This window comes from Branchiostoma lanceolatum, chromosome 11 (assembly GCF_035083965.1).
Source record: "Branchiostoma lanceolatum isolate klBraLanc5 chromosome 11, klBraLanc5.hap2, whole genome shotgun sequence".
NCBI classification, from domain to species: domain Eukaryota; kingdom Metazoa; phylum Chordata; class Leptocardii; order Amphioxiformes; family Branchiostomatidae; genus Branchiostoma; species Branchiostoma lanceolatum.
Window position 1 is genome coordinate 2,656,091 of NC_089732.1, and position 27,869 is coordinate 2,683,959.

The window sequence follows — 27,869 nt, forward strand, 5'->3', positions numbered from 1 at the left end:
TCCAAGCAACACTGACTATTATATTTTCCTACGGCGAAACCCTAAACGACATCGTACGTCAAACACACTCAGATCAGGGTCAGGACGCAGGAACAAACATAGATCAGGTTTCTCTACATGAAAAGAGCCATGATTACAAAGTGCCCCACGTTTTAGACTTGGCACCACACTTTTATCTCTCGCGAACTTTTTTGTCGGGTTATCGCATCATCGGGGAATTCAATCTCCGGTTTGCACGACTCCAATCTTCGGGTCTCATTTCATAACGCCTATGGCATCGGCCATGACGTTTCTCACCTGCAAAATACCAACAAAGAACATTCATGTTCTAGGCGGACTTAGCGATGTTCACGCAAATTCAAGCACCCTTAAACTTGCGATATGAACAAAACACTTAGATACACACCTGCTGGCTCCGTGCCACCCCGTTGCGGCACCAGGTAGCGAAGTGCTCGCAGTTGTAGGACACCAGGTTGTACTCCATTTCTCCAAGTTTAGACCGAGCCCTCTTCACGATTTCCTCCCTTGGCAGCACGTTCATCTCCCCGTCCAGGTAGTTGTTTATCTTGGCCAAACTGTCTCCCACCACGTCCCAGAACCGGTCTTTCTGGACCTAGAAAAGAAGAATCGAACATTTCAACCGATCAGCAGGGAATGTTGTATGCTTAAGTACCGCCATTTGTTAACAGCTGAGAACATAGTTGCTGAACAGAACATATAAGGTCCATCGTAGATCATCCACAAGAAACTATAGGACCATGTCTCTTACCTTTCCATCATCTAGGAGGTGGATGACCCACCCACGACCTACATACACAGCCCAGTGAGAGAAGCCTCCCTCCCTGGGAAACTGTAGGAGGTCTCCTTCTGTGCACTGGAACGCCACGTCCTCGTTATTGCGTCGGGCGTCGGAAGGATTCATCCAATTTCCCGATGTCCTGGACATTGAGGAAGATGACGATGATGATGAGACAAAAAAAGACATTTTGACTGTTCCGTACGCACTGTGTACCACGAAAAACAATCTCAGCTTAGGAAAACAAAGTCACCCGTCATACAATTATACCAAACCGGTGCACAACCAAATTCTTCCGCCGGACAGGGTAGTCCCCGTTTATTTTGGAGTTAGGTTTTTTAAAGAAGCTGATCTGTGCCTAGCGTCTTAGTGGAGGAGGAGTTTGGTCAAAGTTGCCCAAAAGTTAGACTCTTGTAGCTTCTTTTTGGTTAGTTTCGGTCGGCAAATCACTTCGAGGCCGCTAATGGTGTAGCGCTCCACCCATGACGTCACATGCGCCAAGATATCCGTTATTGTGTTAGGATGTTTTAAAATCGAACATGTTCGGCGGTTCAGTACATGATTTGTTCCTAATATATAGGTTCTGCTTTTGACTAAACTTTCCTTTGTGCTGAACCGGTTCGGTGAAAAAAGTTTCTTAACCATAGAGTAGCGGGAGCTAAAAACTTAAATGTGTGTCCTGACTTTTACTTGTTTCACTTTTACTTTTATTGTTGGAGGGGGTAGTCATAACGATCATTTTGTTGTGTCTGCTTTATGCCTGATTCCTTCACGCTTGGGTGCCTGTTACTTGCTGTGTTTGTTGAAGATAAGTTTTACCTTTATTGTTCACAATATAAATGACGTCTGATTTAACACCCCCTTTTTTAAGATAAAATGTGGCCCGTAATAACTACATCGTAAATTACTATCAGCACCCTTGCCAACCAACACCGCCAAGACGGCCACTTTTGTCCCATGCCAAACCCTAAACAACGTACGTTAAAGTCAAACACACTCAGATCACAGGGTCAGGTGTAAAGTTAACAACCGTTTATTTACATATTTCTGAAGCCATGTACTCTACATTCTTTGCTCACGGTCGTCCTGTCACTTGTGAATAGCAACATTCTTGATCAGTCGCATTTCAATGGCACGAACGTAAATATAATGTAGGTTTGTTTAAAGAACAGTTGTTGTTCGGGCAAGGGGCTTATATATTGTACACGTACACTTACTGAAGTTTCACAATCAAGATCATGACACGGCAATTTACATTCTATTATAGTAAACAGCAACATGTATGAACTGAAAATATGCAAATTAAAGGCCACTCAGAGTTTCACAATCGGAGAAGAACTTGACCTATCAAATATCTATTGCTTGATCGGCACAAACAAACATACATCAAGTTTCTTTACATGAAAAGAAGGCACAATTACAAAGTACCAAACGCTCTAGACTTGGCTCCACACTTTTAGCAAAGACCACTAAGAGTTTCATAATTGGACAAGATCTTGTCCTAGCAAATATCTATTGTCTGATGCGGTGCCATGGTGTAGCGACAGCCATATAAAGCTTACACATCAATGTGCCACCACAAACGCGTACAACATAGAGAAAGCCTTCCGAAGCTAACACATTTTTCTGATATCACACACAAAATAGTTTCCTCCAACTTTTAAAGAACCAGAATGAGATGTAGTGCGCTAAGCATATTTCTCCAGTAACAGAAGGGATCACCCTTAAGATTAATAAATGCAGGAACATGAATACAATTTTACTAATGTACCTGATGTCATTACGATGAATGGGAAAGTTGGAGTGAACTGCAAATGAACGACAAGCTAATGATGAAGGTTTGGTGCTCTGTAATATGACCTGGCCTTTCTACATCGCTGATTGACTCACAATTGAGATAGCACCTTAACCAAGAAGCTTATTTTAGAACAGCAAGAGGGACATTGTATCAACCTAAGGCTTTCAAGTATTTTTTATCTCGACTACATATAAGACACGCCCCAAGAAGTCTTCGTCATCAGCCATTGGACACCGAGGCCGATAGCGACGAGAGGCGGTATGCCAGTCGCCATGCCTGCCGCTGCGATACCAGCATTGACGGTCGTTGCCAATGTTGCCTGTAAAGTTAGGAGAACGGAAACATCGGTTAAGATGTTCTAGGTGAGTAATACAAAAAGGGTGGTAAGTTCGTAAACACACCTGATGGTTCAAAACTGGTCAGACGGCTGACCGAAAAAAAAATGTTTTATCATTTACCTGTCTGCTGAATGTCACATCGTACCGACACCAGTTGGCGAAATGCTCGCAGTTTTTCGACATCAGGTTGTAGCAGGTGTCCCCCTGTCGGGACCGCGCCCTCTGAACGATCTCATGTCCTGGCTTCGCAGCCTTGATGGAGTCCAAGTAGTTGTTGATGCTGACCATGTCGTTTCCAGCAACGTCCCAGAACCGGTCTTCCCGAATCTGAAACAAGAGCCCGTAGGACACGATTCTCAGTGAAGTAATTAGGGTGTTTGCTGTGGGGCTAAGGTGTTTGATCTCCGAACTACAGACATGCCAAATTTTACGCAAATCCATCAAAAGAATCTTGATTTATAGGTGCGAAGACACAGACCCATCCACGCAAGTCTCATCCACGCACTTCCGGCAGATTACCGAGCACAGGTCATATTTGAACCCTGACCCGGAACATTAGGTCAGCAAAAATCCCCAATGACGCCACTCTATTAAATAGCAGAACACAATATGTTGTCTATGGGGATTCTCCTTATTACAGACCACAACGTCACATCCTAGCCGCTTAAAAATGTATAGTCAGGTGCACTTGAGAAATATGAAAACTAGTATCTTTCAGTTTAGGGTATACAACATAGACAAAATGCCGAAAAATGAATAAAGACTGCTGGCGCATATCTACGATGACCAAACAAACGTCATGGTCCAACTTATGCAATCGCAAAGCTGGCGTATTTTTCTACCACATAACAATTTACGTCTTTTTCCAGACTTGTGAAACTACATTATACCCCAGCGTCAAGGGCCTTCGGGGGTTGCGGATAGATATGCGTTTTGCTACCTTACGCTGAGGAGGGTGGGGGGAGTCGTGAATCTGTCTTTAACTTGAAAGTGGCCATCTTACCTTCACCCTGCCGTTGACCTCTATACGATGGATGACCATCCCGTCGCCCACGTACACCGCCCAGTGAGAGTAGAGTCTCCTATGAAACTCTAGAAGGTCTCCCTCTTTACACCTGTCAAAGACGCCTTCGTTATAACGGCGTCTTGCATTAGGCCTCAACATGGCTCTAACGTAATCCAGAGCCATTTTCCTTCGATAGCTTCTAGTGTACGTGCACAGCGCAAAAGTACCGGGGTCACGGGTTCCTTAGTAATCACTCGGTGTCCAGCACCGAAGGTGCCTTCATCGCTAGACTTCCAGTGATGAAGTTTTGCCATCTGTGGACGTCCAGCAATGAGGCGACTTCGTTACTAGAAATCCCTGAATCGTCACTGGAAACCGAGAGATGAGAGTACCTGCGGGGCTGGAAAACCAGTGATGACAAATATTCCATTGTGGAAAACCAGTGACGACAAATGTTCCGCTGTGGCAAACCAAGGAGGTTCTATTTTAACCTGGGCAAATCTGAGCTGGTGACGATAGATTCCACACCGTAATTGTAAACTGAGCCAGCTAATCCGATATGCAGTTTACGCTAACGTACGCGTCATTTTACGTAACGTTACGCTTACGAAAAAAGTCAAAAATACAAATTCAAGTGACGGTTGCTAAAAACGGATATCACAAAGGCCAGATTATTGCACAGATATTGTCTTGCTACAAGTGATTAACATATGATATGGACATTACAAAGGCCAGATTAGTGCGCAGATAAAACACCTGTTATTATCTTGCTAAAAACGGATATCACAAAGGCCAGACTAGTGCGTAGATATTGTCTATCACAAAAGCACGATCAACAATAAAGATGGTACCTCTACAGTTGAGCCTTGTATTTATTCAGATTGTAACATGTAAGTCAGATAAGACTCATAGTTCAAACTAAGATCGATAATGGAGCTGCGACATTATATGGGGTACAAATATAATGCAAACTGTCAAACTAGTGAATAAAATATATCCTGATGCTTGAATAAATAATTGTTTGTGTCATACAAAAGTACACAACACTGACAAATCGATAATTAAAAAAATGTATAAAGGTTCCCTTTGTGTACGTCTTACTGTAGTACGCCGTAACGGTATCGACTCAAAATGCACACAAAATATTGTCTAACAGTTAGCACTGGAACATTCCAGTGATAATAGGACGTGATCACTGGAAGGCCACTAACGAAATAATGTCATCACTCGGCTTCCAGTACTAGAGAGTCACTCATCACTGGTAAATCTAGCGTGGAACCCGTGACCTCGGGACTCTCGTTACTGGTTATCTAGTGACGAGTAACCTCCGTACTGGGTAACCAGTGATGAATGACATTTGAACTAGCCTTACTTGTCTGGCACCCGAGTGACGAGCGGAGATCATCACTAGAAACCGAGTGATGAGCGGAGTTCATTTCTGGAAACCGAGCACCGAGGCAACATTCAGTGCTGGAATTCCAGCACCGAGGGAGCTTCAGTACTGGAATAAAGCCGTTCGTCACTGGATTTCTAGTGATGAACTTTCTTCGGTGCTGGACGTCCAGTGACGACACCATTTTGTTCACGCGTTCATCACTCGGTGCCCAGTGAGAAACCCGTGACCCGGGTACCTTTGCGTTCACAGCGAAGTCAGACCTGGAGTGTGTGAACCCAAAGCTGTTGCAGAAGGTCTAGATTGTTCCAAGGAGGTTATATATAACCTCCTTTATTGTTCCCAGTGATGAGTCATAGCGAGGATTTCCCGGGCGATACCACTGTACCTCGTGAGGGTAAATTTAGGCAAAGAAGATCGTGAGTTTCTTGCTGCCGTGTACATTAGATTATCATTATTGTTGTCATAGCTCTAGCTCTATTCTTGTTCAAATCATTTTTGTTTTAAACCTTGAAAATGCTGGTTATTATGATAAAATCTCCTTGATATGACAAAGTTCCCACCTATGCTGGTGTGGTCCCTACGCATTTCATCGTCTTGACCTTTCTAGGTCTTGTTTGAACTACTAGTGCGCCACTACAAGGAGTCACAGTCAATGGTAGCTGAACAAAAACCTGTTTATGATGTTTCTATGGAGACGAGTTAACTTAAACAACACTTTAGTGTTAACAAACAAATTACCACCCTCTTAAACATCACCTTGGTGTTCTAGGGTATGTCAGGGCACGGTAGCATGTTTGCTTTTTTGTGTGCATGACAGAAACTCTTTCGTGTAAGAGCCATTGCCCGCAACATCAAAAAGCAACCACCAGTGCTGATGTGGTTCATTGCGCAAACATGTCATCTACGCGCTTCGTCTGCGGGAGGTTCGCCGTGGTGTTGTACGGCTCTTCGTGAATACTGGCGGAAGTTTCACGTAACCAAGTAACCAGCCAACCACGCAGCCAACCAACCAACCAACCAACCAACCAACCAACCAACCAACCAACCAACCAACCAACCAACCAAACAGCCAGCCAGCCAGCCAGCCAGCCAGCCAGCCAACCAACCAACCAACCAACCAACCAACCAACCAACCAACCAACCAACCAAGCAGCCAACCAGCCGACCGACCGACCGACCAGCCAGCCAGCCAGCCAGCCAGCCAGCCAGCCAGCCAGCCAGCCAGCCAGCCAGCCAGCCAGCCAGCCAACCAGCCAGCCAGCCAGCCAGCCAGCCAACCAACCAACCAACCAACCAACCAACCAACCAACCAACCAACCAACCAGCCAACCAACCAACCAACCAACCAACCAACCAAACAGCCAGCAAGCCAGCCAGCCAGCCAGCCAGGCAGCCAGGCAGCCAGCCAGCCAGCCAGCCAGCCAGCCAGCCAGCCAACCAACCAACCAACCAACCAACCAACCAACCAACCAACCAACCAACCAACCAATCAACCAACCACTGCTCAAAGCTATGTTTCTCTCAACTTGCATTTGTCTCCTATTTTTCATTCAAGATCGAACACTTTTATGCTACTGTCGTAAGCATCGGTGGTTCAGTGGTAGAATTCTCGCCTGCCACGCGGGAGGCCCGGGTTCGATTCCCGGCCGATGCATGTTATTTTTTGTTCATTGTCACCTAAGACATGTTTACCATTCATATCATCATGGACACGACTACACAGGGTATGCACATTCGCTGAAACACCTCGGGCTGTTAACACTTGCCACCAGACGTGAACAACAGTGCCTTAAGTTTGCTCAGGGCAGCACGTCGGCAGAACGTAATGCGTATACGATAAAGTTATTATAACTGCCGAATCTGTTTTGTTTGCTTTGGTCAACGTTACATCGGAGTAACGGCCATTGCATAAGATATGACTTTGGACACAACTAAATGAACCTATATGCGAGATATAAACCTTAAATACGCAAACACGACCTTAAATGCTTACGTTTTGGCGACGTGCAGCTGCTCAGGGCTTGGATCACTTCGGGAGAGTCACACGGAACAGTCATCAACCGAACTGTCCGAAAGTCAGTAATAACGGGTATTTCGACTCATACCGTGCACGACCCGCAATATCAATCGGTATGGATAGTGCCCTTTTTTTCTGTAAATATATTTGATATGTTGATATTATCTTTTGTCCGTCCTAATATTTTAAATGAAAGTTGAAGTTATACCAGGTGATATCGTATCTGTAGTGCGCCGACTATGTCATAAATAGTTTTAATCATTGTACAATTTGGCTTTGATTCAGTGGCAACACGGCTATATCCAATAAAGTCATACTGTATCTTGTATCTAAGATGCCTTTACTGTGTCGTTAGCTGGATATAAAAGACCACCGGGAAATCAGAGCGCAACACCACATGTTTATTTTGAAATAAATAGTTCTATGTTAATCATAAAAGAATACTATAACATAATCTACAAGTGTGTTTCATATGAAAACGTTCAACAGTATGTTGTGTATTTCATATTCAACTCATCTATCTTGAAATTTTTAGTAACAAAATGTTCATTTGAAAGTTTCTAGCGTTCGTGGCGTTTGCTAACTGATTCATGCATATATTGTTAACATCTAAATGGGATGATAATTACGGAAAGACTTATTATTATTGCTAAATCATAACCGTTCCACCGAGGAAGCTTCTTCACTAAAGTCCCTAGCAAGGAATCCCATAAGAAATATGTAGAAGGGCAAATAGTTATACGCATTTGTTAACATGATAAGCAGATAGGTTTATCGTCCACTTCCCCCAATACAGTCGGCAGAATACTACGGATTGAATATCAACCTGGAGGGATCTAAAGCAGTGCGAAATATCTAAAAGAGTCCGTACTCAGTCATCAGTTATCTAAACACCAGGTCCTGTAGACCCTATCTATAATGCGTATATTGACAAGTCTGCACCTCACGCATTTTTCTTCATATCCTTCATTTCTTTCATTTAAGGCCATGTTGATTTGATTATATGGATGGCATCCTATGGGAACCCCAAAACTGATGCGAAAAACAGGTTGCCTTCATCATGAAATCTACGTGGTCATAAAGGACGAACAAAATTTACAAAACAGAGCATGGTATACTGGATAATAGATTCTTCTTTTTTGTTCTATCACATCTTCTTCTTTGACTTTGGATTTGACTGTGACATTTTGCAACATTAGTATTCGTTTCCCGAAATATTTTTCTCCAATTTACAGCATATATTTTCTCATTTTGCAGCAACCTTGTATGGCCGAAAACATATTGTTGTTGTTGGAAACGGACGAAAATAGATGCACGCGCGGATGTCATCCATATTCAATCAAATCAACATGGCCTATATATCTGTCTAATGTATATTCTTTACTGCTGCTGAAGCACATGCCTATTTTCCCACAGACTAAAATCAGGGCCTGTCTGGGATTTATAACCTCTCGATATCAGGTCAAAGACCCTATTCATTAGGCTACTTGGCGATACGCGGTACACATATAATAATGATAATGATAATAATGTTATACGCAGGAAAGATTCCCAGACTGATTTTCTATATTGTTGAAACTGAAGTTATTAATGCTACATTGAAGCTCATCAGGCTAGGGTGCTACGGAGGTCTACAATGCATGTTTGCGACGTAAAATATCAATAACTTTCTTTAACTATTGAAATTCAATATTACCAAGAGTTCTACATACAAATAAAAATACCATATGCATGTACAACCATGCAGAGGATAAAGTTGAGCAGTCAATAAACTGTTGCTTTTTCTATTCTGAGAAATAACATGTTCATAAAGCACATCAACGGTTTCAAAGCAAACGATTATGCTCTTGTAAGTTTAAGACAATACATAGTCTACATGTTGCCCAATACCTTAATGTCAAGTCACAGCTATTCTAGTGAATTGGATTGTTGGTTCATTTTTGCACATAGGCATTTGAAATGATTTTATTGAGTTTTTGCGGGGGCCATTTACAGAGTGACCAAAATTTCCTGTGCCCTGGTGTAACAACCAAATGGCCTGAAATCTGGTATACCGGTGCCTTAATTGATGATGAAACATATGCCCATTGGAATGCATTAAACTTTGGCATACAGCACACATCTGGGAAAATGACTCCGAAATTGTTTTCTTGTTGTCATGGCAATACGAAGCATTGAGCCGAAACTTGATAAAAAGGTATCCTCAACGGTTTATGTCATCACGACTTTAATTTTGCTGACGGAAATTTATTGCCATTATGAAGCATTGTGTCATTTGGATGACTTCTATACAACATTATTACCACCAGAGATTATCTATTTATTGTTGTCACACTAACACCTCTAAAAGCAGTCAAACGTAACTTTAGTTGGGTTGCTTGATTTGGGATAACACGAATGATGTTCTCAGAAAATGACGATGTACTCCCTGGAGAGTACGGGCATGGTGGCTGAGCGGATAGAGACGGTGATGCGGTCGCGCACGAGGGCGTCCGCCCCAGGCACACGCAGGGTGCAGCCCGCGATGGCGCCTGTGCACTGCACCTGATGGAAGCAGAGTAACAAGACTTAGTATATGGCAAAACTAATCAATGAAACGTCAGACTCATGATCGCCATCCAACGTATGGCAAATGACACTTCCATACCACGTTAACGTACAGCCGTCTACTCTACAGCAAAACATCAGACTTACTTCATCGTCGTAACCATCTGTCCCGACTATCGTCATCGTGACCACAGTGGTGGGGTCGGTACAGCCGAACTGCGCGCGCACGACGTAGTCCTGGCCAGGTAAGGGATCTCGCGGGGTGATGACCACAGAGGAGATCACGTGAGCACCGCCGAAGGAAATGCTGAAGGCAGGCAGCGTTTGGTTGGCGTTTCCAGGAGTCACGATCATTCCCGGTGCGGAGACCTCCTCCCCGCTCGAGAACACGGCCTTCGGGACAACAAGCACCGGCTCCGGAGAAAACGAGTCGACTGTTTCCGTCACCTGAAGTAAAGGTTTTAAAAAAGGAAGAAACATATTGATCCGTCTATTGCAGCCTCTATAACAACAGGACGTGCATAGAATTCATTTTGGCTATGGATGAAATGATTTGGTCATCCCGAAAACGTGTTAAGATTTGAAAATGTATGGTGTACTGATTGAATCTGAAAAAGACAACTTCGTCCTAATAATGTTAGAAATCTTGTCGAAAAAAATCATTCTGCTCCATGCAAGCATTCTATTTACTATGAAAAGCATTGACTGTATCTCATTAGGCAAAAAATGCAAGATGAAGTACCCTTTCACAGAGATCAGACGAAACCATGGCTTCCTCCTCCGTTGCATTGAAGCCAACGGCGTCGCAGAACGCCTCAACGCAGGCGAAACCTCCCGAGCAGGCGGCCATAACGAGAGCACTTTCCCCACCTGTAAGAACAAAAATGACATACTTATAATACCACTTGTACGCTTACATGTTCTGTCTATATATCAGAGCATAGTGTAACTAGGAAACTCATAATCCAACTTGCCCTATTATTGTCTTATCCGTTCAAAACTTCCCAAGTTATGTTGTTCACAAAAGAACAAACAATCCCACCCACAAAAGGCACCGATAACATAACACTCTTGGCAAAGATAACTGTCTTATGCTATGGTCACATTTGCACCGGTGCCCGTATGGGAGTACCGGACGGGTGTAGTCCGAGTCGGACCCCTAAGACACAACTCTGTCACGGTGGACTGCCGAACACCAGAAGGGTACCTCTCGGTGTTCTCACGATAAGCTTACGCGTCTATTTGTTACCGGGTCCCGGCCGGGTTGATTTTAACTCCGAGTTAAAAACTTCCAGGCCCCCGGCTGTGCCCAAAAATGGTCCGGTAGCCGCAGGGTGCCCCACGGTGCCACGTGGGGGTAACACCCGAAAGTGAAAAAACAGCCCGTAAACTGCCCGGAAGTGCCCCCTTTTCCAATTGCGACCGTAGCATCAGATGGCGACTGATTTTCTTTAGAAAATAGACCACAACACAGACTGCTCAATTCACATATTTTTTTCCTGACCTGTCTGAGTCGTGAGGAGGTTTGCGGCGTCGGCGACCTCGTTACAGATGGTGCCGTCCGTTACAGCGTTGATGTTCAGCAACGCGGAGCACACGCCCCCTAACACCTGAGTGACGCTGCCACACACGGTCCGAGTCACCTCCGCTGAAGTGTTCGCGGGGCTGGTCGGGACGACGATCACAAACTTTCCAGCTTTACCTGTCGGAACAACACGGTACTCCACGTCCGGGTCCAGGGACGAAGTGTCGGTAGCTTCGGTTACCCCTGTGGCAGAAGAATTCTCTTTTTAATAGATGTTATTGCGAAAAGAGAAACAATTTTGAACATTCTAATCAATGACTGAATTAGACTTTCAGTGACTGAATCAGCTCTAGTCGCACAAACACACACACACATCTGCAGATTTGAAATATAGACTTGACCAGACTTGACAACAAACTACACACCTTTGTAGCCAAACGCCCTGACAGTCACGTGTTCTGCTGACAGGTTACACAAAGTAACATGGACAGGCAGCCTGAGACTCTGTCCCGCCATGACGGGCTCAGATTCCGAGGTCGGGAGGGCAGTCTGGGGTTCTTGGGTAGTCGACACTTCAGTTTGTGCAGAATCCCCTCCGCTGTTGGTAACCCCGTAATCGTAGTCCGGAGTTTCAGTTACCGTTTCTGGTGTTCCGGTTGACAAGTCACTTGGCTCCAGGTCAACCTGAAAGTAAAGTGAGGGTACTCTGAGCTATTGTGGTAGGTTCAACACTAGGGAGTACGTACGAAGGCAGTAGTAGGTGATACACCTTCCGGTAAGTTGGATCTGTAAATGACAGTCGTAACACGTTAGACATCCAGGTAATAAGATACGCCAAAATAGTTACTCAAGCAAGTGGATAAAATGTTGAAACTGTTAGACGTTTCAGACAGCATCCACTGTCTTTCGTCATTGACTAAGGAAAGATCTGAGAAACCAGGTTTTAACGTTAACATAAATTCTTTGTGAAAAAAACGACTGTAAGTCCTTCGTGAGCAGTATTTAGACTAGATATTCAAATTTCAAATCCGAAGTAACATGATGAATTTTTATACAGCTATGGAGACACATTACCAGCACATTGAGCTCAAAACTGGCGTTTTTTGCCGAAGCAGTGACGAAAACTTTGTCATCAATCCACGTAAACGTCATTGAGACCCCTGATGACGTCACCACGGTGTCGACAAGCGCGCTGTCCGGAGAGAAGCCGACAATGGTCTGGTCCCCGCAAGATGTGGTCTTGGTAAGGGACTCCACCGAGGTCGCGTCTCCATCTTCTGTCTTGTCTCCTTGAACCTATAAGTCCAAAAGAGTTGTAGTTACAGGTTTTGAATCGGCCTGTATGAATTTGTTATGGAAAAGAAAAGCCTCAGATTGTTCCAAAAGATCCCGTTATGTTGGACTGTTGACGTCACGAAGGAATATTTAGCGGCTAATGAATAGGGGGATTTCAATATCCTTCATTGCAAAGTCGACAGCAATAAACCATGAGATTTTGAACCATGAGACTAGTCGAGGAAACACTGCAATTAAATGATAGTAATGTAAACTAGAAGAACACAATGTTGTCTTTGTTTCTCTTTTTTTCGTTCCTACCTGTATGACCTTGCCATCGCCGGTGACCTCTGCGACGAGATGGGGGTCATCAGGGTTCACAAAGATTGTCACACCAGGAATAACTGCAGTGGGAAAAAGAAAATCCAGTTTCTGTACACAATCAATACAAAATGGAGCAGTACTATATGTCGTCCATGTGCCAAGACCGTTTTTTTTGTACCATCGACAGAGAAGAGTGCTACCAGGAGTGGAGTCATTAGAATGGACCTTGTTATTTGGTAACAAGGGAATGGACAAAATATCAAACATTAAAATTTTCGTTGGAAATTGTTTCATATGTAAAAACAAAATCACAGATTAATAGAATCGTCTACACCCTGCATCTTTAGAAAGTTAGAGATCTTCATTGTCAAATAATGGGGGTAATGTTTGTGTAAAAATGTCGTCGAAAATCTAAGGTGTCAAAAAGGCAACTACCATGCATGGGAAAATGCAGCTACGCCAAAATTGATGATAAATGATATAGAAATATTGAAACAAACGGGTTCTTCTCCTCCTGTTGTCAGTACAAAGAAAAATTTTACTTCAAAAGTAACATGGTTGAAAACTTGTTTTAAGCTAAATAGCACCCTCAAGCGAGTTAGACAAGCGACATTCGTCGACGTACAAGAAATTCTGGCAAAAACGCTTGCAGTGACATTTAGCATTTTCAAAGTCAACCAACACTTGCTACGTTTTCTAAATAACGCCGTCGAAAATAACTACCAAATATCCAATTACTACCAAATATCCAATTCCAAAGGAAGATGTTCTGCCCTTGTCACAGTGATACTTCCAATTTCGAAGGAATTTTGTACTTCTAGAGAAATCTGTTTGAAACCTGGTTCTAACCTAAACAACGCCGACGAAAATGTCAGATACGATAAGACAGCTTTGAATTATGGAAAACGTGCCTGTTTCACAATGAGTTCCTTCATAGCCAGGAGCACAAATACAGTTGTAGCTGTTGACCTCGTCCTCGCAAGTTCCGCAATTTTGACAGGGATCAGAGGCACATTCGTCTACGTCTGCAACGACATTTAAAAAATTGTCAAAAATGTTCGCAATGACATTACATATTGAAAATAAATTGCTACGAAACGCCTATTGATTTCTTTTTAGCAGCTTTTTGTCCCTTGCAAATGTTTCGGTATCAAAGAATTCCTTACTTGCCAAAGAGAAACGGTAAGAAACTTGATTTACTTTGATTTTCTCGTAATAAAGCCGTCGAAAGATAATAGTACCAAAATATTCAAGTCTAATAGTTGCAAATAAAGGTGTTTCGCTATTATTGTAGGTACTTGCATTTCCACATCATTTGTTTCTACTTAAACGAAATTAATATGATGGATGAAAATTTGTCATAACCGAAGAATCTAAATGACGCCTAGGAAAATTTCCGGTGAACCACGTCGAATAGAATGGAAAAGAAACGTACCCGTTTCACAATGAGTTCCTTCATAACCAGGAACACAAATGCAGTTGTAGCCGTTGGTCTCGTCCTGACAAGTTGCGCCATTTTGACATGGATCAGAGGCACATTCGTCTATCTCTGCAACAACATACAAAAAGCTCTATTAAAACGCTCGCAATGATACTCAAATGCTCCGAAAGGTCTGATGATTTTATTTCAGGAGATTTTCTCCTTATCTTCTTCAGCGCACTGTGCAGTAGATGAATACGAACCATGAGCACATGTTTCAAATGAATGTTTGACGACAGAATAACGTGAATAATACATCAAAATGTCCTGCTCACCAACACATGTGATGACATTTCCCGCGTCACAGACACAGTTCTCTCCATCCTCTCTCCAGCGTTCTCCCAGCTATAGGGGTTTGGAACATTGGAACATACATGTATTACACGCGGCATTCCATATACTATCACTACTGGCACTGCTGATGTTGCTGATGAGAGATTTACGTTGAACAAACATTTATGAAGGACAGACTATATTCATTTCGTAAATAATTAGTGGTAGGATGTGAAATCTTGATTCGTGTATATTGGCCTTAGCCTTGATATAGTCTGAGACCGGGTTTGAAATTTATGTGGTTTGCCCAATAAAAAAAGAAATGAGAAAGGTATTTTTTCCAACATTGAAGAATGGACTGACTACACTTTCAACTGGCCCCCTGGTTTTCGTTACAATATTCGATGACCTGATTGCTTATAGCACGTGATCTAACGAAGGTGTAACATGAGCAGTGGCTCAAACGTGGATGGAAGTAGGTATCGACCCCGTCACGCCTCAATAAAGGTTAATCAATGCTCCGAGCCTTCGGATCCTGGTTAACATGACAAATGGCAGAGGGCCTGGTGAAAGTCTGGTGTGTCCACTCTTTGTATTAAAACAAAGGTAGATACACAAAAAAAAGGTAGGTGGATTAAGTTGTACTGACAATGTAGTAACGTCCTTTATCGTCGGTGCAGCCACACTGCTCTTGTGGAACGCACTGTTGTCCGCTAAGAAGGAAGCCGGGATCACATTTACAGCCTTCTCCACAGCCGCGGGAACATTCCTCTTCGGCGTTGGGGTTCGGGCAGGTCGCAGGGCAGTTGCTGACGCATGTAGAGTACATGCTGTTCGGTGGGCAGTCTCTGGCTGTTAAGAATAAAACACAGAAAGAAAACGTGTTATACCACTGGCATGAAAGCAGTCGAATGGTTAAAGAAAACATGAGAATATATATAAAGAGCTCATTTGTAGAAGTCATCAATGCAAAATGCCAATCAAAATTGGAAACATGTATCATGGCAACACTGCCAACAGACAACGTACGACATCGCTCTTCTGTCCGCCAGGAAAACGGCGCCACGCCAGCTGCCCGACAGGCGTCGGCGTAGGCCTCCAGGTTCTGACAAAGTCCTATGGTGTTCCCGTTCCACGCACACATGTCGAAGACACAGTCGTTGAAGAAAGGTGCAGGATCCACGGTGCCGTGGCAGACAGCAAACGGGCCGTTCAAATCTTTAAGCAGCCCGCAGTTGTCAGTCGACTCAGCGGCAGCTCGTACGGCGTCGCTACAAGGGGGAGGTGGAGTTGGCTGCATACCTCCGGGACAACTGGAGGACAAAATTCCATCAGAACAACAGTTAGAACAATCAACTTATTCCTCATGCCATGTTTCTACGAAAGACTAAAAAGGGTCGCCTCATAGCACTATATTTGGCATTATCCTGAGAGATCCTGTGATTTATTGTCGAATCGGCCAATCAATGCTTATTAGCAAAAAGAACACACGTCTCGTTGTCTGTGATCCAACTGTTCCCGAAAGTGGTCCAGTCTCCGACGATGGTTCCGTCTGGTGTCATGTAGTCGTCACTTGTGTCGCCGTTGTAGTTACCGCAAAGGCCACACATCTGGCCCCAGTAGTCGCTCGGAACCTTAACCTACAATAAAATGGTGTTTAAAGAAGTTATTCTTACATTCCAGCCAAGATATCTTCTAACAGGTAAGATGTGCTTTGTAGCAATGGAATCTACAAATGGAGTCTATTCTTATTCGCCTTGATCGACGCGCTGCCGGTTCTTAGTCGCCATCTGTGTTGACGTGAATCCATCATCTTGGATACCAATTTATAATCTTATCCAGATCCGCTTACCTTGACTGAGTGAGAGCCATCATAGAAGACTTCCACGCCGAAGTTTGTCAGGAGAACCCGGACAGACCACCCGCTAAGGCTGACATCGATCGCACCGCCTGCCAGGGTGAAGGGAAGCGAGTATGCCGGCGGTCCGCCCACCTTGGTAATGAAAGAATAATGAATTTCTTTAATGACGAACAGCGATGTGCTCAAGATTTATCTGTGGTAGCTTCATCTGAAGCATCGTTACTACATTTAGTTTATTCAATGTATTTGCATTGCTATCGTGTAATTCAAGGTACAAAATGCTAGCAAAGCAATGAAATATTTCGTACCAGCAGAGTAATAATAACGACTCCACGATAACCCTTTTCTTCTAAATCAAAGACGAAGAAGTCCGTTACTCACAGTGACAATCCTTCCTTGGTGAACTCCTACCACGAAGCCGTGTGCCTCCACGAATACTTCACGCACGGCAGAAACAGTTGGATTATAAGGGAGTTGTCTATTCTGAGTTGTCACGCTAAAGTCGCTGCTGTTGCCGCAGTCCTTGGCTAAGGTGTACCTGCATGGTCCTTGGAAGTGGTGGGCGCCTCCGTCGAACAGGTAGTAGTGAGGATCGCCTGATGCCGTGCAGCATGCCTCGCCTATCAAGGGAAATCAAGGGAAGACAGCATTTTTAAGAACCATAACAAAATATGTACATTTCAAGCTTAAATTGGGTTACTGAAAGACAGTCAGATAGGCATGCTGCTACTAAGGTTCAGGATACATGGATACTATGGGCATAACATTCTGAGAATATCTAATGTAGGATATGCTGCAAAGCTTGAAATATGGCTTGAAAATAGAAACTAATCTAAAGACCTATATCATACGTTTTGATTCAGAAAATCAGCAGAAATTCGGTGCGTGTATTTTTCTGTCCGGGTAAAGTGTTCGTTACATTATTTAACGCACTGTCCAGTAGAGGAATACTACGCATGAGCACATGTTACCAATGAATGTTTGCCGACAGAATAACGTGAATGAGACTTCAAAATGTCCTGCTCACCAACACATGTGATGACATTTCCCGCGTCACAGACACAGTTCTCTCCATCCTCTCTCCAGCGTTCTCCCAGCTATAGGGGTTTGGAACATTGGAACATACATGTATTACACGCGGCATTCCATGTATCGTTGTTGCCAAAGTTAGATACACGAAAAAAGGTCGATGAACTTGTACTGACCATATAATAACGACCTGCATCGTCGGTGCAGCCACACTGCTCTTGTGGAACGCACTGTTGTCCGCTAAGAAGGAAGCCAGGATTACATTTACAGCCTTCTCCACAGCCGCGGGAACATTCCTCTTCGGCGTTGGGGTTCGGGCAGGTCGCAGGGCAGTTGCTGACGCATGTAGAGTACATGCTGTTCGGTGGGCAGTCTCTGGCTGTTAAGAACAAAACAGAAAAAGAAAAAGTGCTATACCACTGGGATGAAAGCAGTCGAATGGTTAAAAAAAACATGAGAATAGATAGAAAGAGCTCAATTGTAGAAGTCACCAATGCAAAATGCCAATCAAAATTGGAAACATGTATCATGGCAACACTGCCAACAGACAACGTACGACATCGCTCTTCTGTCCGCCAGGAAAACGGCGCCACGCCAGCTGCCCGACAGGCGTCGGCGTAGGCCTCCAGGTTCTGACAAAGTCCTATGGTGTTCCCGTTCCACGCACACATGTCGAAGACACAGTCGTTGAAGAAAGGTGCAGGATCCACGGTGCCGTGGCAGACAGCAAACGGGCCGTTCAAATCTTTAAGCAGCCCGCAGTTGTCAGTCGACTCAGCGGCAGCTCGTACGGCGTCGCTACAAGGGGGAGGTGGAGTTGGCTGCATACCTCCGGGACAACTGGAGGACAAAATTCCGTCAGAACAACAGTTAGAACAATCAACATAGTCCTCGTGCCATGTTTCTACCTACTTCTAAAAAGGGACGCCCCATAGCACCATGTTTGGCATTATCCTGATAGACCCCGTGATTTCTAGTCGAAGCAGTCAATCAGTGCTTATTAAGAAAAAGAACACACGTCTCATCATCTGTGATCCAACTGTTCCCGAAAGTGGTCCAGTCTCCGACGATGGTTCCGTCTGGTGTCATGTAGTCGTCACTTGTGTCGCCGTTGTAGTTACCGCAAAGGCCACACATCTGGCCCCAGTAGTCGCTCGGAACCTTAACCTACAATAAAATGGTGTTTAAAGAAGTTATTCTTACATTCCAGCCAAGATATCTTCTGACAGGTAAGATGGGCTTTGTAGCAATGGAATCTACAAATGGAGTCTATTCTTATTCGCCTTGATCAACGCACTGCCGGTTCTTAGTCGCCATCTGTGTTGACGTGAATCCATCATCTTGGATACCAATTTATAATCTTATCCAGATCCGCTTACCTTGACTGAGTGAGAACCATCGTAGAAGACTTCCACGCTGAAGTTCGTCAGGAGAACCCGGACAGACCACCCGCTAAGGCTGACATCGATCGCACCGCCTGCCAGGGTGAAGGGAAGCGAGTATGCCGGCGGTCCGCCCACCTATTTATTAAAAGAACAATGCATGTCTCTAAAGATGAGCAGCGATGTGTTCAAGCTTCATCTGTGGTAGCTTCATCTGTAGCATCGTTACTACATTTAGTTTATTCAATGTATTTGCATTGCTATCGTGTAATTCAAGGTACAAAATGCTAGCAAAGCAATGAAATATTTCGTACCAGCAGAGTAATAATAACGACTCCACGATAACCCTTTTCTTCTAAATCAAAGACGAAGAAGTCCGTTACTCACAGTGACAATCCTTCCTTGGTGAACTCCTACCACGAAGCCGTGTGCCTCCACGAATACTTCACGCACGGCAGAAACAGTTGGATTATAAGGGAGTTGTCTATTCTGAGTTGTCACGCTAAAGTCGCTGCTGTTGCCGCAGTCCTTGGCTAAGGTGTACCTGCATGGTCCTTGGAAGTGGTGGGCGCCTCCGTCGAACAGGTAGTAGTGAGGATCGCCTGATGCCGTGCAGCATGCCTCGCCTAGCAAGGGAAATCAAGGGAAGACAGCATTTTTAAGAACCACAACAAAATAGGTACATTTCAAGCTTTGATTGGGTTACTGAAAGACAGTCAGAAATGCATGCTGCTACTAAGGTTCAGGATACATGGATACTATAAACATAACATTCTGAGAATATCTAATGTAGGATATGCTGCAAAGCTTGAAATATGGCTTGAAAATAGAAACTAATCTAAAGACCTATATCATACGTTTTGATTCAGAAAATCAGCCGAAATTCGGTGCGTGTATTTTTCTGTCCGGGTAAAGTGTACGTTACATTATTTAACGCACTGTGCAGTAGAGGAATACTACGCATGAGCACATGTTTCCAATGAATGTTTGCCGACAGAATAACGTGAATGAGACTTCGAAATGTCCTGCTCACCAACACATGTGATGACATTTCCCGCGTCACAGACACAGTTCTCTCCATCCTCTCTCCAGCGTTCTCCCAGCTATAGGGGTTTGGAACATTGGAACATACATGTATTACACGCGGCATTCCATGTATCGTTGTTGCCAAAGTTAGATACACGAAAAAAGGTCGATGAACTTGTACTGACCATATAATAACGACCTGCATCGTCGGTGCAGCCACACTGCTCTTGTGGAACGCACTGTTGTCCGCTAAGAAGGAAGCCAGGATTACATTTACAGCCTTCTCCACAGCCGCGGGAACATTCCTCTTCGGCGTTGGGGTTCGGGCAGGTCGCAGGGCAGTTGCTGACGCATGTAGAGTACATGCTGTTCGGTGGGCAGTCTCTGGCTGTTAAGATCAAAACAGAAAAAGAAAAAGTGCTATACCACTGGGATGAAAGCAGTCGAATGGTTAAAAAAAACATGAGAATAGATAGAAAGAGCTCAATTGTAGAAGTCACCAATGTAAAATGCCAATCAAAATTGGAAACATGTATCATGGCAACACTGCCAACAGACAACGTACGACATCGCTCTTCTGTCCGCCAGGAAAACGGCGCCACGCCAGCTGCCCGACAGGCGTCGGCGTAGGCCTCCAGGTTCTGACAAAGTCCTATGGTGTTCCCGTTCCACGCACACATGTCGAAGACACAGTCGTTGAAGAAAGGTGCAGGATCCACGGTGCCGTGGCAGACAGCAAACGGGCCGTTCAAATCTTTAAGCAGCCCGCAGTTGTCAGTCGACTCAGCGGCAGCTCGTACGGCGTCGCTACAAGGGGGAGGTGGAGTTGGCTGCATACCTCCGGGACAACTGGAGTACAAAATTCCGTCAGAACAACAGTTAGAACAATCAACATAGTCCTCGTGCCATGTTTCTACCTACTTCTAAAAAGGGACGCCCCATAGCACCATGTTTGGCATTATCCTGATAGACCCCGTGATTTCTAGTCGAAGCAGTCAATCAGTGCTTATTAAGAAAAAGAACACACGTCTCATCATCTGTGATCCAACTGTTCCCGAAAGTGGTCCAGTCTCCGACGATGGTTCCGTCTGGTGTCATGTAGTCGTCACTTGAGTCGCCGTTGTAGTTACCGCAAAGGCCACACATCTGGCCCCAGTAGTCGCCCGGAACCTTAACCTACAATACAATGGTGTTTTATAGATGTTATTCTTACATTCCAGCCAAGATATCTTCTGACAGGTAAGATGTGCTTTGTAGCAATGGAATCTACAAATGGAGTCTATTCTTATTCGCCTTGATCAACGCACTGCCAGTTCTTAGTCGCCATCTGTGTTGACGTGAATCCATCATCTTGGATACCAATTTATAATCTTATCCAGATCCGCTTACCTTGACTGAGTGAGAGCCATCGTAGAAGACTTCCACGCCGAAGTTTGTCAGGAGAACCCGGACAGACCACCCGCTAAGGCTGACATCGATCGCACCGCCTGCCAGGGTGAAGGGAAGCGAGTATGCCGGCGGTCCGCCCACCTTGGTAATGAAAGAATAATGCATTTCTTTAATGATGAACAGCGATGTGCTCAAGATTTATCTGTGGTAGCTTCATCTGAAGCATCGTTACTACATTTAGTTTATTCAATGTATTTGCATTGCTATCGTGTAATTCAAGGTACAAAATGCTAGCAAAGCAATGAAATATTTCGTACCAGCAGAGTAATAATAACGACTCCACGATAACCCTTTTCTTCTAAATCAAAGACGAAGAAGTCCGTTACTCACAGTGACAATCCTTCCTTGGTGAACTCCTACCACGAAGCCGTGTGCCTCCACGAATACTTCACGCACGGCAGAAACAGTTGGATTATAAGGGAGTTGTCTATTCTGAGTTGTCACGCTAAAGTCGCTGCTGTTGCCGCAGTCCTTGGCTAAGGTGTACCTGCATGGTCCTTGGAAGTGGTGGGCGCCTCCGTCGAACAGGTAGTAGTGAGGATCGCCTGATGCCGTGCAGCATGCCTCGCCTAGCAAGGGAAATCAAGGGAAGACAGCATTTTTAAGAAACATAACAAAATAGGTACATTTCAAGCTTAAATTGGGTTACTGAAAGACAGTCAGATAGGCATGCTGCTGCTAAGGTTCAGGATACATGGATACTATGGGCATAACATTCTGAGAATATCTAATGTAGGATATGCTGCAAAGCTTGAAATATGGCTTGAAAATAGAAACTAATCTAAAGACCTATATCATACGTTTTGATTCAGAAAATCAGCCGAAATTCGGTGCGTGTATTTTTCTGTCCGGGTAAAGTGTTCGTTACATTATTTAACGCACTGTCCAGTAGAGGAATACTACGCATGAGCACATGTTTCCAATGAATGTTTGCCGACAGAATAACGTGAATGAGACTTCAAAATGTCCTGCTCACCAACACATGTGATGACATTTCCCGCGTCACAGACACAGTTCTCTCCATCCTCTCTCCAGCGTTCTCCCAGCTATAGGGGTTTGGAACATTGGAACATACATGTATTACACGCGGCATTCCATGTATCGTTGTTGCCAAAGTTAGATACACGAAAAAAGGTCGATGAACTTGTACTGACCATATAATAACGACCTGCATCGTCGGTGCAGCCACACTGCTCTTGTGGAACGCACTGTTGTCCGCTAAGAAGGAAGCCAGGATTACATTTACAGCCTTCTCCACAGCCGCGGGAACATTCCTCTTCGGCGTTGGGGTTCGGGCAGGTCGCAGGGCAGTTGCTGACGCATGTAGAGTACATGCTGTTCGGTGGGCAGTCTCTGGCTGTTAAGAACAAAACAGAAAAAGAAAAAGTGCTATACCACTGGGATGAAAGCAGTCGAATGGTTAAAAAAAACATGAGAATAGATAGAAAGCGCTCAATTGTAAAAGTCACCAATGCAAAATGCCAATCAAAATTGGAAACATGTATCATGGCAACACTGCCAACAGACAACGTACGACATCGCTCTTCTGTCCGCCAGGAAAACGGCGCCACGCCAGCTGCCCGACAGGCGTCGGCGTAGACCTCCAGGTTCTGACAAAGTCCTATGGTGTTCCCGTTCCAAGCACACATGTCGAAGACACAGTCGTTGAAGAAAGGTGCAGGATCCACGGTGCCGTGGCAGACAGCAAACGGGCCGTTCAAATCTTTAAGCAGCCCGCAGTTGTCAGTCGACTCAGCGGCAGCTCGTACGGCGTCGCTACAAGGGGGAGGTGGAGTTGGCTGCATACCTCCGGGACAACTGGAGGACAAAATTCCGTCAGAACAACAGTTAGAACAATCAACATAGTCCTCGTGCCATGTTTCTACCTACTTCTAAAAAGGGACGCCCCATAGCACCATGTTTGGCATTATCCTGATAGACCCCGTGATTTCTAGTCGAAGCAGTCAATCAGTGCTTATTAAGAAAAAGAACACACGTCTCATCATCTGTGATCCAACTGTTCCCGAAAGTGGTCCAGTCTCCGACGATGGTTCCGTCTGGTGTCATGTAGTCGTCACTTGTGTCGCCGTTGTAGTTACCGCAAAGGCCACACATCTGGCCCCAGTAGTCGCTCGGAACCTTAACCTACAATAAAATGGTGTTTAAAGAAGTTATTCTTACATTCCAGCCAAGATATCTTCTGACAGGTAAGATGTGCTTTGTAGCAATGGAATCTACAAATGGAGTCTATTCTTATTCGCCTTGATCAACGCACTGCCGGTTCTTAGTCGCCATCTGTGTTGACGTGAATCCATCATCTTGGATACCAATTTATAATCTTATCCAGATCCGCTTACCTTGACTGAGTGAGAGCCATCGTAGAAGACTTCCACGCTGAAGTTTGTCAGGAGAACCCGGACAGACCACCCGCTAAGGCTGACATCGATCGCACCGCCTGCCAGGGTGAAGGGGAGCGAGTATGCCGGCGGTCCGCCCACCTATTTATTAAAAGAACAATGCATGTCTCTAAAGATGAGCAGCGATGTGTTCAAGCTTCATCTGTGGTAGCTTCATCTGTAGCATCGTTACAACATTTAGTTTGTTTAATGTATTTGCATTGCTATCATGTAATTCCAGGTACAAAATGATTTCAAGGCAATAAAATATGTCGTTACAGCAGAAAGATATTGTTCAATGGGTGCGTTGTTTTTACATAATAATCACAACTTTCTTCTAAAGCAAAGACGAAGAAGTCCGTCACTCACAGTGACAATCCTTCCTTGGTGAACTCCTACCACGAAGCCGTGTGCCTCCACGAATACTTCACGCACGGCAGAAACAGTTGGATTATGAGGGAGTTGTCTATTCTGAGTTGTCACGCTAAAGTCGCTGCTGTTGCCGCAGTCCTTGGCTAAGGTGTACCTGCATGGTCCTTGGAAGTGGTGGGCGCCTCCGTCGAACAGGTAGTAGTGAGGATCGCCTGATGCCGTGCAGCATGCCTCGCCTAGCAAGGGAAATCAAGGGAAGAAGATGTATTTAAAGAACGATAAGAAAATATCCTTGAGCTTACGTTACTTCAAGACAGTCAGCAAGACACACTGCCAGGTAGGTTCAGGATGCCTTGCATTCGTGCATTGATCGTGATAGAATCGAAGACATTTGAATCCAACGGTTTCTTAAGATCAATGCTCGTTTCCAGCGGGCGACGTTTAAACACTCAACCCTGTACGAAGCAGACAAATTACAGGTGTATCCGTAACTTCATCGATGCAAGTCATGCATATTAGAGCTGCAATCGACAATGTCTGCAACAAGGAACATGTCGTAGAATGCTTTAAGAATGGAAATATTTGCCATGATTTTATGTTTCTGGTTTTCACGATGACCTCTTTAACGTGAACTAAAAATCAACGCGAAACGTTACAGCGTAATGTACAACATTTATTACAGTTCAGTCCTGGCCTGAAGCAGTGATCTCTCTAAGGCTATGAAAAGTTGAACTGTATCTGTATCTGTATAGCCGGTATAACCGACCTTCGGCGTAACACACCAGCTTCGCAGGCACGCGCTGCGGGAGCAGCTGGTTATATTACACCGAACGACCTGTCACATCTAACCTTCGCATGTATAGCTACATGCATTGTTTAAGGCTGTCTAATGAGGATGCTTCTACTGTACTTAGTGGCAACGAGTTTCACTCTCCGATTGTTCTAGGAAAATACGAATTGCCTATACTCCAAGCAGAGGTTTAGATCGAGGGGGTAGTAGTGGCCGGGATTTTTAACGTCTTCCCGGAGTGAGGAAGACGTTAAAAATATCGGCCACTACTACCATCTACCCACGACCCCCCAACCCCCGATCGATACCTCTGCTTGGAGAATACGAATTGCCAACAATAGTACAATCCAGAGAGCAAGTACGGTTTAATCTAATAACGCATTGTACGATAAGACAGCTGAAATGGGAAAACTTGCCTGTTTCACAATGATCTCCTTCATAGCCAGCAGCACAAATACAGGTGTAGCCGTCGACCTCGTCTTCGCAAGTTCCGCCATTTTGACATGGGTCAGAGGCACATTCGTCTACGTCTGCAACGACATGCAAGAAGGTATTTTCAAAAAATGGTTTCATTGATGTTCAACATTTTAAATGTGAATTGCGACGAAACGTCTGACAATTTCATTTCAGCTTCTTTTCTCGTTTGCAAATATTTCGGTACCAAATGATCATTTACTTGTTAAAAGAGAAATGGCCAGAAACATATTTTTTTTAACTTTCGCCGTCGAAAATCAGTAGTAAAGAAATATTCTATTGCAATTGTCGCAAATTAAAGGGCTCTGGTCTTGTTGTAGGCAGTTCCATTTCCAATTGGATATTGTAATTCAGTACAAAATGTAACATAATGAACACTTATTTTGATCGTGTCGTGGAAAATTTCTCGTGTACGATAAGACAGCTATAAATACTATAATGAGAAAACTTGCCCGTTTCACAATGAGTTCCTTCATAGCCAGCAGCACAAATACAGGTGTAGCCGTCGACCTCGTCTTCGCAAGTTCCGCCATTTTGACATGGGTCAGAGGCACATTCGTCTACGTCTGCAACGACATGCAAGAAGGTATTTTCAAAAAATGGCTTCATTGATGTTCAACATTTTAAATGTGAATTGCGACGAAACGTCTGACAATTTCATTTCAGCTTCTTTTCTCGTTTGCAAATATTTCGGTACCAAATGATCATTTACTTGTTAAAAGAAAAATGGCCAGAAACATATTTTTTTAACTTTCGCCGTCGAAAATCAGTTGTAAAGAAATATTCTATTGCAATTGTCGCAAATTAAAGGGCTCTGGTCTTGTTGTAGGCAGTTCCATTTCCAATTGGATATTGTAATTCAGTACAAAATGTAACATAATGAACACTTATTTTAATCGTGTCGTGGAAAATTTCTCGTGTACGATAAGACAGCTATAAATACTATAATGAGAAAACTTGCCCGTTTCACAATGAGTTCCTTCATAGCCAGCAGCACAAATACAGGTGTAGCCGTCGACCTCGTCTTCGCAAGTTCCGCCATTTTGACATGGGTCAGAGGCACATTCGTCTACGTCTGCAACGACATGCAAGAAGGTATTTTCAAAAAATGGCTTCATTGATGTTCAACATTTTAAATGTGAATTGCGACGAAACGTCTGACAATTTCATTTCAGCTTCTTTTCTCGTTTGCAAATATTTCGGTACCAAATGATCATTTACTTGTTAAAAGAAAAATGGCCAGAAACATATTTTTTTAACTTTCGCCGTCGAAAATCAGTTGTAAAGAAATATTCTATTGCAATTGTCGCAAATTAAAGGGCTCTGGTCTTGTTGTAGGCAGTTCCATTTCCAATTGGATATTGTAATTCAGTACAAAATGTAACATAATGAACACTTATTTTAATCGTGTCGTGGAAAATTTCTCGTGTACGATAAGACAGCTATAAATACTATAATGAGAAAACTTGCCCGTTTCACAATGAGTTCCTTCATAGCCAGCAACACAAATACAGTTGTAGCCGTCGACCTCGTCTTCGCAAGTTCCGCCATTTTGACATGGGTCAGAGGCACATTCGTCTACGTCTGCAACGACATGCAAGAAGGTATTTTCAAAAAATGGTTTCATTGATGTTCAACATTTTAAATGTGAATTGCGACGAAACGTCTGACAATTTCATTTCAGCTTCTTTTCTCGTTTGCAAATATTTCGGTACCAAATGATCATTTACTTGTTAAAAGAGAAATGGCCAGAAACATATTTTTTTAACTTTCGCCGTCGAAAATCAGTAGTAAAGAAATATTCTATTGCAATTGTCGCAAATTAAAGGGCTCTGGTCTTGTTGTAGGCAGTTCCATTTCCAATTGGATATTGTAATTCAGTACAAAATGTAACATAATGAACACTTATTTTAATCGTGTCGTGGAAAATTTCTCGTGTACGATAAGACAGCTATAAATACTATAATGAGAAAACTTGCCCGTTTCACAATGAGTTCCTTCATAGCCAGCAGCACAAATACAGGTGTAGCCGTCGACCTCGTCTTCGCAAGTTCCGCCATTTTGACATGGGTCAGAGGCACATTCGTCTACGTCTGCAACGACATGCAAGAAGGTATTTTCAAAAAATGGTTTCATTGATGTTCAACATTTTATATGTGAATTGCGACGAAACGTCTGACAATTTCATTTCAGCTTCTTTTCTCGTTTGCAAATATTTCGGTACCAAATGATCATTTACTTCTTAAAAGAGAAATGGCCAGAAACATATTTTTTTAACTTTCGCCGTCGAAAATCAGTAGTAAAGAAATATTCTA

At 43.8% G+C, this 27,869-nt stretch overlaps 3 protein-coding genes, 1 long non-coding RNA gene and 1 other non-coding gene across 5 annotated transcripts; 1 reads left to right on the forward strand and 4 right to left on the reverse strand.

Annotated features, from left to right (window-relative positions):
• Positions 1 to 394: 394 nt before the first annotated feature.
• On the reverse strand, positions 395 to 4,150 carry LOC136445080 (uncharacterized). The gene is made up of 5 exons (XM_066442936.1): positions 3,936 to 4,150; positions 3,053 to 3,259; positions 2,780 to 2,913; positions 770 to 1,004; positions 395 to 613 (listed from the first exon to the last, which is right to left on the reverse strand). Exons 1-5 carry the CDS (start codon positions 4,119 to 4,121, stop codon positions 395 to 397), a joined length of 981 nt encoding a protein of 326 aa, XP_066299033.1. The 5' UTR covers positions 4,122 to 4,150.
• Positions 4,151 to 6,917: 2,767 nt separating this feature from the next.
• Trnag-gcc (transfer RNA glycine (anticodon GCC)) lies at positions 6,918 to 6,988 on the forward strand. The gene has a single exon. It is a non-coding gene; the product is annotated as a tRNA-Gly (tRNA).
• Positions 6,989 to 7,731: 743 nt separating this feature from the next.
• Positions 7,732 to 13,363, reverse strand: LOC136445082 (uncharacterized). Its single transcript, XM_066442939.1, has 8 exons — positions 13,357 to 13,363; positions 13,020 to 13,102; positions 12,498 to 12,719; positions 11,849 to 12,107; positions 11,403 to 11,666; positions 10,641 to 10,768; positions 10,046 to 10,345; positions 7,732 to 9,895 (listed from the first exon to the last, which is right to left on the reverse strand). Exons 1-8 carry the CDS (start codon positions 13,361 to 13,363, stop codon positions 9,758 to 9,760), a joined length of 1,401 nt encoding a protein of 466 aa, XP_066299036.1. The 3' UTR covers positions 7,732 to 9,757.
• Positions 13,364 to 13,939: 576 nt separating this feature from the next.
• Positions 13,940 to 14,848, reverse strand: LOC136444544 (uncharacterized). Its single transcript, XR_010757284.1, has 3 exons — positions 14,778 to 14,848; positions 14,458 to 14,571; positions 13,940 to 14,047 (listed from the first exon to the last, which is right to left on the reverse strand). It is a non-coding gene; the product is annotated as an uncharacterized lncRNA (long non-coding RNA).
• A 561-nt stretch (positions 14,849 to 15,409) lies between these two features.
• On the reverse strand, positions 15,410 to 27,614 carry LOC136445083 (IgGFc-binding protein-like). Its single transcript, XM_066442940.1, has 28 exons — positions 27,530 to 27,614; positions 27,067 to 27,138; positions 26,516 to 26,629; positions 26,007 to 26,120; positions 25,497 to 25,610; positions 24,288 to 24,526; positions 23,880 to 24,020; positions 23,519 to 23,667; positions 23,057 to 23,340; positions 22,677 to 22,879; positions 22,499 to 22,568; positions 21,853 to 22,091; positions 21,463 to 21,603; positions 21,101 to 21,249; positions 20,639 to 20,922; positions 20,259 to 20,461; positions 20,081 to 20,150; positions 19,435 to 19,673; positions 19,045 to 19,185; positions 18,684 to 18,832; positions 18,222 to 18,505; positions 17,842 to 18,044; positions 17,664 to 17,733; positions 17,018 to 17,256; positions 16,628 to 16,768; positions 16,267 to 16,415; positions 15,805 to 16,088; positions 15,410 to 15,627 (listed from the first exon to the last, which is right to left on the reverse strand). Exons 1-28 carry the CDS (start codon positions 27,612 to 27,614, stop codon positions 15,410 to 15,412), a joined length of 4,788 nt encoding a protein of 1,595 aa, XP_066299037.1.
• Between the last annotated feature and the right edge of the window lie 255 nt (positions 27,615 to 27,869).